The 16,059-nt window shown below is 41.3% G+C and overlaps 1 protein-coding gene across 1 annotated transcript in view; it reads left to right on the top strand.

The window, feature by feature from the left end:
* The first annotated feature begins 1,025 nt into the window (after positions 1-1,025).
* Positions 1,026-16,059, top strand: part of LOC126252952 (ribosome biogenesis protein WDR12 homolog) — a 45,009-nt gene continuing 29,975 nt past the window's right edge. The window contains exons 1-6 of the mRNA XM_049953966.1: positions 1,026-1,165; positions 1,264-1,349; positions 1,427-1,640; positions 5,831-5,971; positions 6,050-6,225; positions 8,045-8,124. Of these exons, the coding sequence (XP_049809923.1) occupies positions 1,119-1,165; positions 1,264-1,349; positions 1,427-1,640; positions 5,831-5,971; positions 6,050-6,225; positions 8,045-8,124 (744 nt within the window). The 5' untranslated portion in view covers positions 1,026-1,118. The remainder of the gene's footprint in view (positions 1,166-1,263; positions 1,350-1,426; positions 1,641-5,830; positions 5,972-6,049; positions 6,226-8,044; positions 8,125-16,059) is intronic.

Consider the following 16,059-nt stretch of genomic DNA (forward strand, 5'->3'; position numbering starts at 1 on the left):
AATTTGTACTATTTTGTGGCCTTGTGTTTACGAGACTAGTGGTAAATAAAGTTGGAAGTGTGTTTGAATAAACTACCAGTCAGTGTATACATATCAGTACAATGTTCATATGCATGTAAAATTTACACATGACATTCTAATTTCCTCCAATTTATGTAGGTTCTGAAATTCTTGTGTGTCTCTAAGTATTTCAGTATGAGACAGTTTCCTGTACAGTGTCATTGTAACATACCTGATTAGCACAGATTGTACAGTAGGAATCAGTGCAATAGCAAGAATAAAAAAAAATATTATTGGCTGTCACTTCTTTTATTACTCCAAAATGCCAGCATTTATCTTGTACTTTTTATTTTTTACATAGAATATGGTTTTACATTTCTGATGTGTTGATGAAAAAATTTCATACATATTTTACTTGTCTATAAAATAATATGATAACGGACAGTCAGGTGGTGCAAATCGTTTACCATGTTTACTGTAACAATTTCTTTATTCCAGATGCTTTGTTTTTTTCGTGACATTTCAGCGCCGCCTACAGTGTCATTGTAATGTAACTAATTACAACAGAAATTGGACGATATGAATAAATGCAACAGAGAACGTAACAAAAATATTGTTTGCTGTCACTTCTTATCCCGTTACCGAAAAAACGAAAATAAAGCGAAACCTGCACTATGATACTGTGGCAAAATAGCACAGTACCATTGCTCTTCACATCTGTAAGCCAACTTCATTTCCCGGCATCAATTGTTCAGTTGACTGTAAAACGCCTGTACTTCCGAAGCTGATCTCTCTATAGCAGCGAAGTAAAAACACTCAAGATATGCCAAGTGCTGTATGGCTACAATGAGCCGTCCCAAAATCACGTAACTTGAGCTGCGGCAGATATTGCGCACAACATTCTCGTTCTGGACATCTAAATGCTCACTCCATAAATTTTTATCCTCTATGGTTGCAACCATAGAGTATGATTGCAATCAGAGATCATTGACGGCAACATTAGCTAACAATTTGGCTGAGGTATGTTTCTTAGCAAGTGTTTTGAAGTTTGTAGATTATTGAAGTAACTTGCGTTGTGAAACGAAAGTCTTTGGATTGGGTTGTTAGTGGTTTAAACGATGGCTGTGGCGGAGCTGCAAGTGCGGTTGTTTACGAAACAAAGTCAGTAAGTACAGTTGGTTTACAGGAAAAAACATTTGTGATGCTAATATCAACTAATATTTACCAGTGTGAATGCTACTGACGCAATGACACATTGTGCAGGTATGCAGTTCCAGACACGCCGTTTTCTGTTGCTTCCAATGTAACGTGCGTCGAACTAAACGCATTGGTCAATGAGCTACTAAGAGGTTTGTAAAATATGCTTTGGATATCCTAGTAATGGCATGAAACAGTAATTAATTTTTCTGTATCTTTCTCGAATTAGAAAACAGGACGTCAGAGTGGCATGATGTAGAGTTCGATTTCTTGCTATCCGGAGAATTCCTTCGTGTTTCGCTTCTGGAACATCTTGAAGAAAGAGTTATATCTAGTGAAGGCACAGTTGACATAGAATATGTGGAACGCTTCCCAGCGCCAGAACCGAAAGACTGTCTTCTACACGACGACTGGGTTTCCGCTGTACAAATTAAAAATAAGTGGTATGTCATAAACATGTAGGTCTAACTTTGTTATGCATAAGCCAGATATCTCGTCATTCAGATAATAAATTTTAATGTTAATTTCTTTCATTATAAATAATTTGTAATGCCCGGTACATCATATAGGAAGAACCAAAACTCCACTGACAAGATTTCGAAAGTTGTTCATGGATATTATCTGAAGATTTTGGCAAAAGGATCCCCTGGTGGTTTTTCATAGAATAATTTTTATTTCTTACTCATGTTATCCTGAGTCGCACTGTAAATATCTGCACAAAAGTGCATATGTCCATTTTATGCACTGTCTGTCTTGTGCGGAAGGAAAAAAAAGTGTTCTGTTCACGCTTGATACTTGCTGTTAACAACAGTAATGTCCACTTTATTCCCAACTTGTATTCTGAGCTCTTTGGTTCCATCTTAAGTTTATTTTCTTGTCATTGTTAGTTGTGCATTAACAGTGTTTAAACTTCCTGTCATCTTAAAACTGCATGCTGGACTTGGGCTCAAACCTAGGATGTTTGCCTTTCACGGGCAAGTGCTGTACTGACTGAACTATCGAAGCACAACTTATACTAAGCACCTCTTCTCCCACCTTCCAAGAGCACTCTTCTCACAAGTTTTGCAGGAGGATTATGAAATTTGGAAGGTATGAGATGAGGTACTACTGGAGGTAAAGCTTATAGGAAGGGTCATGAGCGTGCTTGGTTTGCCCGCGAAAGGCAAAGATCCCAGGGTCATGTCCAGATTCCATAAAAAGTTTTAATCAGCCTGGAAGTTTCATAGCAATACACATTTCACTGCAGAAGGAAAAATTTATTCTGGTTAACTGTGTTACTTAACGGTATGAATAGATTTACAGTGAAGAGTTGACCCATGTGCACCTTGTGATTAGGTTCATAGAATGCGTTGGTATAACAGTGTAGTGACACAGTGCTGAGCTGTTCGTGCAATGGCTGGAACATCATAGTACTTTCGCAAATGAGGCTTGTTTTATGTTGCAAATTTTGTTGATTGCATATTACAGGTTTTTTCACCGCAGTGAACATATTTCCACTGAAATAAATGTAATTGGGGATAACAAACCAAGTAACTCCATAACAAGCCATAGGAGACCACAGGTTCTTATACCAAGCATTCTGGAAATATCCCTGACTAATCTCTTGAAATTTTGTTGACAGAGTCTGAGTTCGTCGTGTGTTTGTCAAAAGAATTCGAATAATATGGATTAAATTTTGATATTTCTAGTAATTTGAAAGGACCTTGTTATTCTAGCAATTGTATAATATTCTGTTGCTCTCAATTTGGGATGTGAGAACTTACTAAACGGGTCGCCTTTGCTCTAACTTTGTGGCATCTGTGGGGAGAGCCCTCATTCAGCATAGGTATCACCGTGGTAGATATTAGGCATCAGTTACCAGTTGTCCAATCCCAAAGAAAGCAGGTGTTGACAGATATGAAAATTACCGAACAATCAGTTTAATAAGCCACAGCTGCAAAATACCAATACGAATTCTGTACAGAAGAATGGAAAAACTGGTAGAAGCTTAACTTGGGGAAGATCAGTTTGGATTCCGTAGAAATGTTAGAACACTGGCAATACTGACCCAACAACTTATCTTAGAAGGTAGATTAAGGAGAGGCAAACCTACGTTTCTAGCATTTTTAGACTTGGAGAAAGCTTTTTACAATGTTGACTGGAATTCTCTCTTTAAAACGGTGAAGGTGACGGGTAAAATACAGGGAGCAAAAGGCTACTTTCAATTTGTACAAAAACCAGATGGCAGTTATACAAGTCGAGGAGCATGAAACGGGAGCAGTGGTTGGGAAGGAAGTGGGTCAGGGTGGTAGCTTATACCCATCGTTATTCAATCTGAGCAAGTGGTAAAGGAAACAAAAGAAAAATTTGAAGTAGGAATTAAAATCCATAGAGAAGAAATACAAACTTGGAGGTTTGCCAATGACACTGTAGTGCTGTCAGGTAGAAAAGGATGATGAACATCAATGAAAGCAAAACGAGGATAATGGAATGCAGTCGAAATGAAGTCAGGTGGTGCTGAGGGAATTAGATTAGGAAATGAGACACTTATAGTAGATGAGTTTTGCTATTTGAGGAGCAAAATAACTGATGATGGTTGAAGTAGAGAGGATATAAAATGTAGACTGGCTTTGGCAAGGGAAGTGTTTCTGAAGAAGAGAGATTTGTTAACCTTGAGTATAGTTTAGGTGTCAGGAAGTGTTTTCTGAAAGTATTTGTATGGAGTGTATGTAGCCATGTATGAAAGTGAACATGGATGATAAATAGTTTAGACAAGAAGAGAATAGAAGCTTTCAAAATGTGGTGCCACTGAAGAATGCTGGAAATTAGATGGGTAGATCATGTAACTAATGAGGTGGTACTGAGTAGAACTGCGGAGAAGATGAAATGGTGGCACAATCTGACTAAAAGAAGGTACCGGTTAGTAGACACGTTCTGAGGCGCCAAGGGATCACCAGCTTAGTATTGGAAGGTAAAAATGGTAGTCACACCAAGAGCCGAATACACTAAGCAGATTCAGAAGGATGTAGGTTGCAGTAGTTACTTGCAGATGAAGAAGCTGGCACAGGATAGAGTAGCATGGAGATGCATCAGACCAGTCTCAACTGAAGACAACAACAACAGCTGGTGGCTGCAAGGTTCTGGCAATCTCTTCAGACAGACCACAATTCATTATAGACCCTAGGAACTTGGTTTTGTTGCCACGCTATGTGAGGAACACAAAACCAAGTGACTAGCAGACACTTTCTCCCCCAATTCCTGGTTTGCACCTGAACGTATAGAGTGTCCTTTCTTTCTACTAAGCCACTGTTCTTTGTGGAGAATATTGGCAATGTATTTGTGGACTCTCTTCCCTTAGTAAATTGCGAAGTCAGTCCTTTCTTTCTACTAAGCCACTGTTCTTTGTGGAGAATATTGGCAATGTATTTGTGGACTCTCTTCCCTTAGTAAATTGCGAAGTCTGTCTTAATTAAGACAGCGAATCCTATCTAGTCCCAGGCATTAATCTCTTATAAACAGCTTGGTGATGTACCTGTTACCATAACCTCCCTTATAGGTACGTCCAGCTGATTTCTTTTTTCTGTTCAATGTTGTGCATGTGCAGACATATTTAACAGCAAAATTATGCATCTGCATTTGTACAAGTGTAATTTCGTGGAAATGGAGGCTATACGTAAAGCCCATTGCTTCCTAGCTTCGGTTGGAAAACAGTTTAGGTGCATATTGTCCGTTGACTCGACAGAAAGCCCACATACATTTACAACTGATTGCAGACAAAGAAAAATCTTATGGAATGTCATTTCTAAAGATTATAATAAAAATTTGATATGTAATGCTCTGGGCGTCAAGTGTTAGATAAAAAATCTCTTATCATATTACTGTTAAGTTTCAGGGAACAGAGAATATGAAGCTAGAATTTTATGAGAATTGTATATGGAAACTGTGGGCGAAGATTCATGCTATGACTCCTCCATAGCACAACAGCTGAGCAGCCTTATCATTTTCTCACTGTGCACATCACCTGATTTGTGAATTATCCATGCAGCGTGGCGCAGTGGTTGACATGTGACTCACATTTGTTAGGATTGCTGTTCAGACCCCTGTCCACGTATTCAGATTTAAATTTCCTAAATAACTTAGGAAATATTGTTACAGTTCATATGAGAAGGATGTATGGCCAATATCTATTTCCCAATCTGAGCTTGTGCTCAGTCCCTGTTAACTTAGTGGCCAACACAGTGTTCAGCTCTGTGTGCCCTTCCTTCCTTGTGTCAATTACTTGAACTATTTGATGTAACGTTTTACAATCTTTTTTGCCCAAAGCTAAGTAAACTAATTATTTCCTGAGTCACTGTATTCACTGAAAAGTAATTTGTCTTCCATAATGATTTCCTATATTTGTTTGTAGATTAAAATGCCTTAGATCAGTTGCACAAAATCTCTCACACATACATAAACAGTATTATAGTACTATTGCAAGTCCAAATTAGGTTTATGGTGTTTGTTAATTTAGGGCTCAGTGTTTTATAAAAAAAGCTTGTTTGATTTACGTATAAAAGTTGTTTCAGCTGTTATTTTCACCACTGAAGCACCTCCACCTCACTGTTTCAATGTTTGGATTGCTCAAACATAAAATGTGTCTGCTTTCTGTTAGGATTCTCTCAGGTTGCTATGACAACACTGTGCACATATGGACTAGCAAAGGAAAACACAAATTAACAATACCTGGGCACACAGGACCAGTAAAAGCTCTCTCATGGATTTCACTTGATGACAATCGAGCATCATTTGTCAGGTTAGTATGACAAGACATCAACACATCTTGTGAAATTCCTTACATTCTGTAAATGCTGGTACTTGATCATTGTTGTAGTGCATCTCAAGATCAGACTGCTATGATATGGGAATGGAATGTCTCAAACAATTCTGTTGAATGTATTCACATTTGTCGCGGACATGAAAGGTCTGTGGAATGCATTGGAGTGAGCCCAAATGCTGTTCTTTTAGCAACTGGAGGTTGGGATGCAATGCTGAAGATTTGGTCAACTTGTATGTATGAATTTCTATTAACTAACTGAGCTTTGGTTTCATATTATGTTTATTATATTTAATGTGAAATATTATACTATTGTGTTTCTTAATTGTTGGTATTTGCTGCCATAGAAGTACTGGAGCATGTGTTTGGGGCTGGAGTGTGAGACACAATTTAGATGGCACCATTATTACAGGCAGAGGTTAATAAGTGCAGTAAACCCCCACAAATTCAGATTTGTGGTAATTCAGACTGGTTTCTTATTGCGAAGTGGAATGTTGCCATTCTGTAGAGGACATCTGCACTAAGCTCACTTGGTGAAAAATGTTGAATACATCCCCTCCCTTCGCATTCAGTTCACCATGGCCATTAACGAGCGATGTTTGTATCATTATTTGTCACACGCACACAACAAGGATTACTTGCTGAAACCCATATGCCAAATCATATTAAATTCTATGTGTACTCTGGTCTCCTAAAAGTGTATTAGTGAAGTACAGTACAATACTATGCACAAAGTGAGCGTTAGGAGACAAAATACAAGTCTGTGAGTTTGGAAGATAAAGGCAGACTTTTTGGTAACATTCAAGTTGGCACTTCTGCCCAGAATAGTTGACAAAGTTTGGCATTGCTAAGATACGCAAATACGGGTTTTCTTCAAAGTGACTCACACTACTTCTCTCTTTACAGGAACACATGAAAAGATTTTTAGGTTGAGAGAAAGTAGTTTGAATAGTGACAACTTATTGGCTTATTGCAAGTATAATAACTATGTAGGTACGGAGAGATAATGAAAAGCTCCAGTTAGTAAAATTTAACAATTTAGTTACTAATACAGGGGAAGCAAGCACTTTCAGTAAGGAAAAGTGAGTGTACCACATATGATAGACGTTTTTAATATTTCTTGAACAGTTAAAGGATATAAGGAAATGGTTATATGCAAAGAGTCAAGTATTTTTCTCTATTATTAATACTAATATCTATTTTCAACTACTGAGTTAAGGCAGTAAGCAGTTTTTTATTGTCGTGGAGTGATATATTTATTTACGTTATATTCAGGAGCTAATGAAAATAATAGTACGGTAACACAGCATCCGTCAGTGTTCTTGGTGAAAATTTTTGCAAAAATAGGTGTGAGATGTGCTAAATGATAAGTCAGAGTGTGCTGGAGCAGTATAGTTTCATCCCTGTTACAGTGTCATAAAGCAATAGAGATTGAGCTGTGCTGAGGTATGTTTTACCATAACCACGTTTCCTTTCTTATTTTTGTGAGAGGTTTAACTGGGAAATTAACGTGCTGTGATAAAAATCTGAGTTTCATAAAGGCTTACATAATCCAGAAGGCAGTGCTTGATCTATTCATTTTTTAACAAACCTTTCCGTGAAGTATTTTTTGCTGTTTTACTGTAATCTTCTGACGTTTCCTTCAGGCTGGGTTGTTTAATTGCTCATTATGAGAAAGTAGGCCCATTTAAGTTGTCAGCCACTAAATTATTGTCTCTTGTGGATTACTAGTGAGATGTGAATTTGAAATAGTGTTCTGATAATAAATTTAGGGACTTTGGCACAAACAGGAAGTAGGTGGTGAGGGGGGTCATCCAGCAGTGCTGAGTTCCACATTTTATGGCACATACTTTCGATATTTTTATTCCCTCTGAAAATTAAAATGTCCTTACGAGAAAAACTATTGCAATAAATAGAAAAAATAAATGTGGTTTACTGTGCTCCAACATTACTGTGATCAATATTTTTCATTTTGTAAGCATTAAATGATTTTAAGTATCATTACTAAGAACAATATTTGTTTTAACGTGTTTTTGATATTTCTGTTTGAAGCACTGGAGGAGCAAACGCATACAGATGGCGTTTCATCCACTAAGAGGTTTAAAGGAGAACATGGAAAATCACAAATTAGGGTATGTGTATTCTGCTATAAAAATTTTCATAATAGTGAAGCAATAAAACTAACTCTCTCTCTCTCTCTCTCTCTCTCTCTCTCTCTCACACACACACACACACACACACACACACACACACACACCTCCTCTCTCCTCCCCTCCCTCCCATTTTTCCTACCCCTCTCCTGCATGTTCATCTCCACTTTCTCTCCCCACCCCTCTCTGTTCCTGAATCTCTAAACACTCTATCCTCTGTATTCCGTTCGTCTTGTTGTGAGGCTTTGTAGTCACCTGTTTAAAAAGATCTGCGTATTTCCTGCTATCCCCTCCTTGCATCATACCCCAACCTCTCCCCACTTCCATCAGTTTGTGCAACTGCTTTCTGTAATAGAGTATCGATAACCAGTCTCACTGTAGGCCAAGGAGTGTGCATCCAGCTGGCTGTGGGGTGTGTCTGCTGTGTCAGTTTATTTACTTGTGCTAAGAAAAGAGCAACAGCTCGAACGCCACTGTGAATACTGTTTCTTGTTACATGTCTCTGTGCTCCATGCTTTAGTTCACTGCAGGCCAGTGGTTGCATTTCCTTTATCTTATGTGTAAGTCAGTTATTGATATGTTTGCTGAAAAGAGAAACCATCATTTCCGTATAATATGAAGTGAGAATATGGATTATTCAAGAGGAATTTGACCTCCCACTTTCCTTCTTCTCATTTCCTTCCTTATACCTTTATAAACTACCCTAACAATGCTTAAGACACTTCTCCCATGTGTTCACAAGCAGTTGAGTTAGCTATTGTGTTTGAGACTGAGCAGGAGCTGTCCTGTTACCATGGCTTCTGGAGTAATTTGATGTTTGTGTCATTCGAATTGTGTCACACATTAATCTGGCCGTTGGTGTGACATTTCAGCACAGGGTGGGTAAGACAGTGCACGTCATAGTGAGTGGAATGTAGATGCCAGAAACAACTGTGAAGTAATTTTTATATGATAAGTGATTATCTGCTTTATTGAAACCTCTTGGCAGATTAAAATTGTGTGTCAGATGAGTACTCAAACCCAGAATCTTGCCTGTGATGGACAGTGCTTACTGAGTTATCCAGGTATGACTCATGATCCATTAGACAGCTTCAATTTTGCCAGTGCATCTCTCGTACTTTCAAAATTTTATTCCCTATGCATAGTTTATTTTCCTAACCAAACATAGAATGTCACTAAATGAGATTTACAGCCATCTAATTTTGAAAAAAATCAAATATGGAGAAATGGCACATTAATCAAATCAAACTGAGTGGGGTACTGCAGAGGTTAGCACACTGAACTTGCATTCAGTTCAGGAGGACGGCAGTTCAAACCCGTGTCCAGCAATCCCGATTTAGATTTTCCATGATTTCCGTAAATTGCCTAAGGCAAATGCCGGAATGATTCCTTCAAAAGGGCACGGCTGCTTTCCTTCTCCATCCTTCCCTAATCCGAGCTTGTGCTCCATCTCTAATGACCTTGTCAACGCAACAATGAACAAAAATCCCCTCCACCTCTAATCAAATCAAAGTAAATCTCTCTTGAATGTGTAACTACAATGCTCAAAACAATTGAAGGACAAGAATTTGATTGAGTGCACCACATATGTAGTCTGTGATTAAGATACATTCTTTTGCTCTTACGTATCATGCTACGCCTAAGAGTGAAATGGATGAGCAATGTCTCACCCTGTCATCCAGTGAGTGTAAGTAACAATTGAGTCTCTGAACTCTTTGTGTACATTTCACCAGTCAACATGAGGCATCTTAACCGATGCAGAACATGTTTGGGCAATGGCATTACTAGAGGAAGGTTTAGACTATTCGTGCAGTGCCTACAGTGCTTAATGTGGCTTTATCTTCTGTTGTGAGGGTTTGGAAACAATTTTGTGAAACTGATACATACTAAAGAAAGCAAGGGTAAGAGAGGCAACGGAAAAATTTGACAAGAGATGACCAATATGTGGTTAATTTTTCTTTCCACTGGTGCACTGTGGTTGCCCGTGAGCTACAAAATTATCTAAGTGCAGCAGGTAGCTGCAGCGTTAGTGACCCAACTGTATTGTTTACAGAGGAGTCCTGCTTTCATCTAACACAGTATGGTGGACGTATGTGTAATATCATCATAGTAGCTAATGTTATACTGAAGCAGCAGTCCAGGAAATGGACAGATTTTGCTGCCGCACAGTTGTGGGCCTCAGAAACCCTTTCCCTCAAGGGCAAAGGATTCCTTATTTTGTTCCAGAACAGACAGGGAGACTTTCACTGCTGCCAAACCACTCGTCTTTGCAGAATATGTCGAAGATAAGTTTGGTGAAGTTTACTTACTCACTAACATGCGAACTGGCTCCCTACTGATCAAAACCTCTTCTGTCAGTCAATCAGCTTCTGTTTGTGCTTGCAAGCATTTAGGATGCATCCTGATGAGCATCACTCTTTACCAGTCCTTAATTTATGACCCAGGAATTATCTTTCATAGGGACTCCTTCAATCTGATGAGGAACTCGGGACTAATCTAGCATAGCATGGTGATCATATCGCCCTGAGGTCCTAAAAACAGTTGATTCTGGAGCTTCAATCCTGGCATTTCAAGGATATACCCTTCTGGAAAAAGTCACAGTAATCCTATATCCCACTTTCCTTGCACTGTTTCCAGTGTCTCCGTTTTGGTCATATGTCTTTATGATGTGAGGCAAACCCTATTTGCGACGACTGCAGCCACCCTCTCCATGTGGGGTCTCCTTACAGCTCACCGCCCAAGTGTGTGGACTGTTTGTTGGATGTATAAAAAGGAAAGGAAGATTAAAGAAGTCAAAACACAACTGTCTACCCTACCTGACAAATTCGACAGTCTCCAACTGATAGCTTTTAACATCTACCGTAGCTTCTGTTGAGTCCTTTCCTCCTCCTTACCTATGTCCTGTCCTCCATCCCTTTCCTCCTCCCTGGTGGTTCCCATACTCTCCCCTCATGGAACCACTTCTTCTTCTTGGCCAAAGAAGAAACCTTCTCTAACACCCACCGGAGGTGGGCTGAGATTCTCTCTAGGAACCTCCCTCCCTGGTATCTCCAGGACAAGAAGCCTGTTACTTAGAGTTGAATGTGGGACCCACACTCTTTGAGCCTCAAGACCGCTCATTCTCTTTTGTAGTCTGATACAGCTGCGACTTGTTCTCTTCCTGACCACATCTCCTTCTCGCCCTCCGAAAGAGAAGAGGAGGGTATGTAAAATAGGAAGAGGTGCCTCCGCCTCCCCCCCCCCCCCCCCTGATCATCCCTGAAGTGTCCCCACTCCCACTCAATCTGGTTCCAATCATATATTCATAGATGCCCCTCCGTTCTTACTGTCTTACTGGCCACATACTTGACTCAGCACTATGGCTGCTTCAGGCCTGTTCGATGTTCATCCAGCCTATTGTACTACTCTCCTCCAGTAGAATTGTACTGATTTTCACCTTCTGGCATTGCAGCATCTTCTTTCTCTCTATTTTGTAGCATGTATTGTATTGCAGGAATCTCATTTTGTTGGTTCTCATTCGTCGATACTTTGTGGTGTGTGTACAAACCTTCTGGTGGATTCGGATAAGCCCTTTGCGAACATTTGGTGGTGTCCACTCATTGGTCCACATGGACACTGATAGTTCCTGGGTTCCTCTTCATACTGCACTGGAAGTGGTGGATTTTTAGAACCATTTTGACTCTGCGGTAACAACATGCAATCTTTATCTCCCCCCCCCCCAGACCAGCCTCCTATGCTTGCTGCTCTTCTTGCCCCCTCTCTCCTCAGCACCTCCCTCCCACCTTCTCTTACAGGGTTTTAATTTCCATAACCCTTGTGAGGTGATATTGCTGCAACCGACTGCGGCAGGATTGTTGAAGACCTGCTGGAAGGGCTCGACCTCTGTCTCCTCAATGTTGAAGCCCCCACACACTTAAGTGGGGCACACATCACATTCTCGGACATTGGTCTTTCCCTCTGTAGCCTTGGATTCCTCATCTCTCTTCAGTGGGGAGTCCATGGCAATTTGTGTGACAGCACTCATTTTCTAATCGTCTTATCTTTTCTCTGACATCACTTGCCTGGACACCCTCTCAGATGAGCCTTTACTAATGTAGATTTGGATGCCTTTTCCTTGGTTGCCATTCTAACCACTCTACCACATGATGGCATTGATGAGTCCGTATGGATTTTGACTGACACGACCCTTTCAGCAGCTGCTTCGGTGAGTGCTTATTCCTCAGGTTCTCCCCAACAGAAGACTGTCCCTGGTGGACCCCAAAACTGCTGTGGCTATTAAAGACCCCTCCCCCCCCCCCATTGTGCCTTCCAACTCTATAAATGGCATCCATCTCTCGACCACTTCCTGGCCTTTAAACAGCTTCATGCCCGGGCTGTTATTGTATTAAATTTGAGAAATGGATTATTTTATTCGCAGTTGTGGGCAAAGATGAGGCACATTTTTGGCCGCTGTCCTCTTACATGGGTCCCAAAAATTTTCCTGAATGGTGTTAGCCTCACCAGCCTGGACTCTGTTGCTGAGCAATTTGGTTGCTGTTTCACACATGCCTCAGTGTCAATCCACTATCTGCCCGCATTCCATTTTCTCACTGTCTGAAATGTCTCCATTTATCTTTTTTTTTTTCCTGCCACCTGGAGCTTTATGATGGCCCATTTATTAAGTGGGAATTTGCCAGTGCCCTTGCTCTCTGCACCAACATGACTCCTGTACAGGACCAGCTGCACAACCAAATGCTTCAACACTTACTGGTGAGTAACCAGTGTCACATACTTGTCCTTTTTAACGAAAGTGTCGTTACTCCAGTTGCAAAATTGACTAAGCCATCACTTCAGCTTGACATTATTATTTCATAAATTTAACCGATGTCCTCTGCAAGTTACTTGAATGTATGGTGTGTCAAAGGCTGTATTGGATCCATGAAGCCCCGGACATTTTGGCTTTCACCTAGGGTGGTTTTCGCGAAGGCCTCTTTATTGTAGATAATGTAGTCCACTTGGAGTGTATTATCCGAATGGCTTTTGCCCTGAGTTGACACCTCATTGCAGTCTTATTTGATCTGCATAAAGTATATACCACGTAGTATCACAACATCCTTGCCATCTTACATGAGTGGGGCCTCAATGACCTGCTCCCGATTTTTATCCAGAACTTTCTTTCAGGTTGCACTTTTGAGGTACAGGTTGGCACCCCCACTAGCACATTTTCTCTTCAGGAGAATAGTGTTCTGTAGGGTTCTGTTTTGAATGTCCCTTTCTTTTTAGTGCCTATCAATTGTCTTGTGGTGACTGCAGGGCCCTACAGCATCTGTCTCTTTGTATGCTGATGATTTTAGCATTCATTTTTATTTGTCCATGATGGGCATTGCTGGACACACTGCAGAGAGCGATACTCCGAGTGCAGTCTTGGGCTCTCACTCATGGCTTCCATTGTTTAGCTGCCAATGTCTATATTATGCACATCTGTCATCACTGTACAGTCTATTCCCATCCAAATCTATTCATTGATGGCCAGTACCTCAACATTGTGGACTCGGGGCTTTGTGCAATGGGTCTTTGATGCTAGCTCAGTTGATGAGGCTACCCCACCTTAGTCAACTAAAATGGACATGTTGGTTGCACCTCAATACTCTTTGATGCCTCAACAATGCCATCTGTGTTGTGGACCATTCTACTCTGATACGGCTGTACACAGCATTTATGTAATTCCATCTAGATTACGGGAGACTCGCATAAAGCTGAGCATCACGTTCAATGGTGCAGATGCTGGACCCAATACATGCCCTCTTTCCCCCTCATCCTCGAAGGATCAGGATGCACAGAAAGGCTTATGACGTTTGGGTCAAGAGCTGTCCTGAGTGCCATCAGATGTCATTCTTTCCAGTCAGACTTATGAGGAGGATATTGTGGAGTAAGACACCTCATATCCAGGCAGCCCCTCCACTGCCCGTTGCTCTTCAAGTGCTTCACCTCCCCGGTTCAAAGATAGGGGTAAATTAAAACTGCACCAATGACATGGCTTCCATACTACAGTGGAACACGAATGGGTTCAGGACTCGTGTGGAGGCAAACGATACTACTTGGAGACGCTGTAGTCTCTCACAACTGCATCAATGGGACTTTCGTGGCCACCTCCCCATCTTCATACAGTCTTTCCTGTCTAAGTAGTTTTTTAGGATGCGAGTTGGTGACACGCTGTATGATCAATTTGAGCAGGAGAATGGTGTTCCTCAGGACAGTGTTTTAAGTGTTACCCTTTTTGCCAAAGCCATCAACAGTATCACAGCTGTGGTAAGGAGTCATGTACAGTGTTCCTTATTTGTAGATGATTTTGCAGTTTTCTGTTCCTCCTTCAGTGTTGTAACGGTGAGCCGTTAGTTGCGACTTACATGGCGGGGTTTAGAGGAGTGGGCTGCTAAGAGGGGTTGTCAGTTTTAACCCTGAAGGCACTGAACATTATCAAGTGCCTTAGCCACAGGTCTTGGGGAGTGGACAGGGCACGTCTCCTTCAGTTTTATTGGTCTCTCGTGTGTTCGCGGCTGGACTACAGTTGCACGGTGTACGGGTCAGCAAGGCCCTCTTACATGCGGCTCATTGTTGCGGTCCATCATGGGAGGATTCGGCTAGCCACATGTGCTTATCGGACCAGTCCCATACCTAGCATCTGTGCTGAGGTGGGGGAAGCGCCACTTACCATCTGGCGCCAGTTCCTCATGGCGTGTCAGGTATGTAAGTTCCTTGCAGCTCCAACTTCAGCTGCTCATCCACCTCTGGGATGCCTGTTTTCCAACCATCCACAAGCCATGATGCCATTTGGGATCCACGTGCAGCGTGTGCTGGAGTCACTCGGTGTGGAGACAGTACAAACTCAAATCCAGAGTTTTAACTGCCAGCTGCCCTGGTTACTGGAGAGGCCCAGAGTGATTTTAGATTTGGTGTGGTATAGGAGAGATAGCACTCTTGCTTCCATTTTTAATGCAATGTTCTCTGATTTTTTTATCTGAGTACCACGACCATGTAACTGTTTTTGCGGATAGGTCTAGGCAGGGGAACACTATTGATTGCTCTGTCATTTTGCCGGATCGTGTCCTCCAGGTCAGACTGCCTCCAGAATTAACCATCTTTGATACAGAATTATATGCAGTCTTGCGAGCACTGGAGAAGATGAGACATTTTCCCTGTGTTAGATTTCTCATCTGCTCAGATTCTCTGAGCGCCCTTTACTCTCTCCAGTGTTTGTAGCCAGCAGACAGAGTAATCCAGAATGTCCTCCTACAACTACGACTGAAGAAGTAGGTGTCTTTCTGCTGGGTACCTGGGCTCATTGGAATTGCAGGGAATGAAAGGGTGGATCGAGCAGCCAAGGAGACATGTCATGATCCTCTGGTATTTCAGTGTGCTATCCCACTGCATGTTATCACCTCATGGTTGAGGTACGAAGTCATGTGTCAATGGGAAGATGAGTGGCTGGCAGTGACCAATAACAAGCTCCATGCCATTAAGCCCATAACTCAGCCATGGAGTCCTTCCTTCCAGCCATGTCGGCAGGACGAGGTCCTTCTTACTCGTCTTCTCATAGGCCACAGCCCCATGACACATGGATTCTTACTCTGGTGAGAGGACCCTCCAATGTGTGGTGCTTGTGTGCAGATCACGGTGCGCCCCATTTTATTGGACTGCATTTTATTTGCCAGCCAGCAGACTGTGGCAGATTTGCCAGCGGATCTTCCGTGTATTTTATGTAATGATCAAACTAATGTGGTTAGCGTTTTAAAGTTTTGTGAATTGTCCAGCATTTTTAAGAAGATTTTAAGGAGATGTTCTTAATGTGTCAAACGGTGGCTAGCTCACCCTAGTTTTTTGTAAGTGGTCAGCCAGTCACATTTCACTGTGCTTTTCTTTTAGTTCTTCTGTGTTTTG

This window comes from Schistocerca nitens, chromosome 4, assembly GCF_023898315.1.
Source record: "Schistocerca nitens isolate TAMUIC-IGC-003100 chromosome 4, iqSchNite1.1, whole genome shotgun sequence".
NCBI classification, from domain to species: Eukaryota; Metazoa; Arthropoda; class Insecta; order Orthoptera; family Acrididae; genus Schistocerca; species Schistocerca nitens.